Below are 3,646 nucleotides of genomic sequence, written 5' to 3'. Positions count from 1 at the left end.
CATATGTTAGGTAGCTAATACAGTGGGCAGAACTTTAACTCAGGAGATCTCCTACCTCAGCCCTGTGACTTTGAGCAAATCACTAGAGTTCTCTTAGCCTCAGGGTTTTTTGCTTTGCTGAGGCAATTGGGGTTAAGTGACTTGCACAGGGTCACCCAGCCAGGACGTGTTAAGTATCTGAGATCTGATTTGAACTCAGGTCCTCCTGACTTCAGGGCTGGTGCTCTAACCACTGCACCACCTAGCTGCCCCAGCCTCAGTTTTGGCATCTGTATAATGGGAATAATAATAGCACCTCTCTCAAGGTGGTTAGTAAGACTCAAATGAAAAAACAAATGTAAACCTTTGGATTGGAAATCTTATAGCTTATATAAATGTTAGTTGTTATTGTCATCATCATTATCTTGGACTTGTAAAACAAATTTTAAAAACTTCCTTTTTTAGGAGACAGCTAAGACTACTATATTTGTCTATACTGGTGAGATAAATACTCTTGTGGGATGGAAAAGTGTATATATTTTTTAAAACTGGGAGCTCAGGCCAATATGAATCAATGAAGAGAAGACTTTAGCAGGGTATGTATCAGATAATTTAAAAAAGTGAATAATAATTTCAGTACAGCTTTACCTTGACCTAGGGATTCTTTCCTGATAACAAGTGTAGAATATTATTAGCCCTATTTTACAAAGGAGGCTGAGAACCATTAAGGAATTTGACCAAGTTCAAAGATAGTCTGTGCATATATTATATATATGTTATTCTAATATAATATTATATACACAAATGTTTATATTATATATTGTTCTGCAATATATATCATTCCTTTCTGACCAAAACCTTTCCCCTTCTCCCAACTCAAGATTCAACCTGATTCAGTCTTAGTATTTTAAATCCACTTTCCAAAGTAACAGAGGAGCCATGGTGTAACAGAAGTCATTATAAATACAGGCCAGAAAACAAGTGGTACAAATCTTTCATTCCCCACTCCCCTCCCCCCTCCCCCCCCTCAATAAATTATCAATAAATATGCTTCTATAAATAACAGCTGCTTCTCAGGAAACATCACACCGTGGGCCACCTTCAGCTCCATCCTTTGGCCACAGAGGCGCCCACGGTGGCCAGCCCAGCTTTATTCTTCAGTGGTTCCGGATTCGAAATCTGGAGATGAGCTTGGGACCATGTAGGAGGCTGGGCAGCTTGACAGCCGGATGCCAGCCCTTCCCACGCCGCCAGCGACCGGTCCCTTCCACCGCGCAGGTCCGGGGGGCTCAGGCGCAGTGGCAGCCCGTGGGGAGCAGGTCTTCGTAGGGCGTGAAGGCTATCTGCCCGTCACTGCCGTAGTGCATGAGCACCATGGACTCGTAGGCAGAGGGGACGCAGCAGGGCGGGCCCGTCAGGGCGGGGGAAAGGCGGTGCAGGCGCGCCTTGAGCTGCGCGTGCATGCTGGCCGGCCGGTAGCCCTGCGGACACGAGCCCTCGCAGAAGCGCATCTCGAATTCGCGGGGCGCCAGCACCCAGCTGTCCCAGCCGATCTCTTTGAAAGACACGCGCTGCGAGCGGACGCAGCAGCGTCTCCCGCCTCCCTCTCCGCAGGCTTTGTCGGGCTCCAGCGCTCGCGCCCGCCGGGGCGCCCCTCGGGGAAGCTCTTGGAGCTCCACGCGCAGGCTGGCGCGCGGGCCCGGGGGCTGGCGGAGCAGCTCCCGGGTCACGTTGGGAGGCAAAGCCAGCGGCAGCCGCAGCAGGGACGCCGGAGCCGGACGGCGCCGGAGCCAGCGCTGCAGCGGCCGCGTCAGGTCGAGCGTCAGGGTCTGGGGCGCAGCATCTAGCGGCGACGGGGCCCACTCAGTCGGGGTCAGCGGGGATGGTGGCTGCAGAAACAGCCGCAGCTGGGCGCGCAGGACCCGCGGCTCCTCCGGGGTCCCCGCAGTCAGAGCCTTGCGGTGGAGGAGCAGGTGGAAGCGCTCGTGGGGGGCGTCCCGGCTGAGCTCCACTGTAAAGGGAGAGAAGAGAAGGGAAAGGTGTGAAGGAGCGCATCCATCCGCCCCAGCCCGCGCCCTGCTCCAGTCACTCCCCCTTTCTCAGCCCGCGCTCCCTCCAGTCACTCCCCCTTCCTCTCCCCTCTCCCCCATCCAAAAAGTATTAGAACATAGTTTGGGCTTCCAATTCCCCTCCTACTCCTAGAAAAGCTCCTCATCTCCCCCCGCCCCCTTCCATAAAACAGGTAGTGATCGCTCTCGTGGCTTTATTCGGTGAGCTTGGGATCTCAGAGTCATCTCGGCGTGTGGCGTTTATGCGATCTCTGATCCCTTCTCCTTACTCGGGGCCCTGATGCCCTCGTGTCATTTGGCACTCTGAGCCCCAGGGAACCCTATCGTGCCCAGGAGCTGGGAGCAGGGATGCCGAGGGCACTACACTCGGAAGTTAGGGACCCTGGCTTCTCGTCCAGGTTTTGACGCTAACTAGCAGAAGGCAGGCAAATCTTCCCTCTTTAGCCTCATAAAAATTAAACAAAGACCACCTATCATTCAAGAACTTTAAGCTCTCTTCCAGTGTTGTGCTTCTGCGTTCTACCTTATAAATTCCCGGGTTCTACACCCTTTCGTGGGCCTTTCTCTTCTAGGCTCGGTAAGTTCAGGACCCGCAGGTCGCTTACATTTAGGCATCAGGATCCGGACCTTGGGGACTCTAGGGGAACGCGAACTCCGGCCCGAGCCTGTAGCCTCCAGGCTCTGGTTGGTCCGCAGCTGGGTCAGTGCCTCCTCATATCGGCGCTGCAGCCTCCGGACCTCCGCGGAGCTGAGAAGCTGCGGGCGCACGTCCGGGGGCGCGGACAGCCCGAGCCGGCTCAGGATGGCGCTGCGGACGGCTTCTAGCTGCTCGCTGCGCTCCCGGTCCCCCGGCTCAGCTGCCCCGGACGGAGGCGGCAGCAGCAGCGGGAGCAGCGACAGCAGCCGCAGCTCCCTGGGAGGCAGAGAGAGCCCGAGCATGGCGGAGACGGGACGGCTGCGGGGCAGAATGAATGAACTTGACCCGGCTTGTCCTTATATTGGGCTGGACTTTGACGCCCCCGCGCCCAGTTCAGGTTCTCCGCCCCCGCCTCCGCTGGAGAGTAAACAAAAGTTTTCCGGCTTTGTCCGGAGAGAAAGGGGGGGTGGGGGAGTGGCGAGGAGGCTGATCTTGGGGAGGGCAAAGTGGCCCCAAATCGTTCGAATCACTTCCCTTTGGACTCTTTCCCCCCACCTCTCTCCTTATCCTCCCCTTTCCCACTAGCTGCTCCCTTCCCTTCTGTCCCAGATGTCGCATAGAGGCTGAATCTTGAAGACCGTTAGAACACAAAATGGAAGGACTTGAGTCCTTCGAGATCCCATTATCTGGACCTTCTCTTTATGTTACAATGAAGACACTTTCCGAAATTAGTCAGTCAATGGATTGGTTTTCCTTGGGGGAAGAGGGGAGAGAAGCGGGACTCAGGAGAAAGAAAGGTACTCGAAACAGCACAGAGGTTCTTAGGATCATAGATCTAAAATTTAAGGGACCCCAGAGTCCCACTAGGCCAAAGATCTCATTTTATGGATGAGGAAACTGAGATCCAGAGAGATTTGCCCAAAGTCCCACAATTAGTTCAATAGTGAAATTAGTTTGTAAG

General features: G+C 54.1%; 1 protein-coding gene across 1 annotated transcript; it reads right to left on the bottom strand.

Moving 5' to 3' along the window:
• Positions 1-1,003: 1,003 nt before the first annotated feature.
• Positions 1,004-3,012, bottom strand: LOC116420799 (growth/differentiation factor 15-like). The gene is made up of 2 exons (XM_031948208.1): positions 2,654-3,012; positions 1,004-1,990 (listed from the first exon to the last, which is right to left on the bottom strand). The coding sequence occupies exons 1-2, from the start codon at positions 2,985-2,987 to the stop codon at positions 1,269-1,271; spliced, it is 1,056 nt and encodes a 351-aa protein (XP_031804068.1). The 5' UTR covers positions 2,988-3,012; the 3' UTR covers positions 1,004-1,268.
• Positions 3,013-3,646: the final 634 nt, after the last annotated feature.

This window comes from Sarcophilus harrisii, chromosome 1, assembly GCF_902635505.1.
Source record: "Sarcophilus harrisii chromosome 1, mSarHar1.11, whole genome shotgun sequence".
NCBI lineage: Eukaryota > Metazoa > Chordata > Mammalia > Dasyuromorphia > Dasyuridae > Sarcophilus > Sarcophilus harrisii.
Note: the sequence above shows the minus strand (reverse complement) of the source record. Positions and strands in the feature narration are given on the sequence as shown.

Excerpts from the sequence above, each read along its gene's own strand:
- LOC116420799 (XM_031948208.1), bottom strand. The coding sequence starts at position 2,987 with ATGCTCGGGCTCTCTCTGCCTCCCAGGGAGCTGCGGCTGCTGTCGCTG. Across the intron at positions 1,991-2,653 it reads CCGGATCCTGATGCCTAAAT|TGGAGCTCAGCCGGGACGCC; the intron begins GTAAGCGACCTG and ends CTCCCTTTACAG.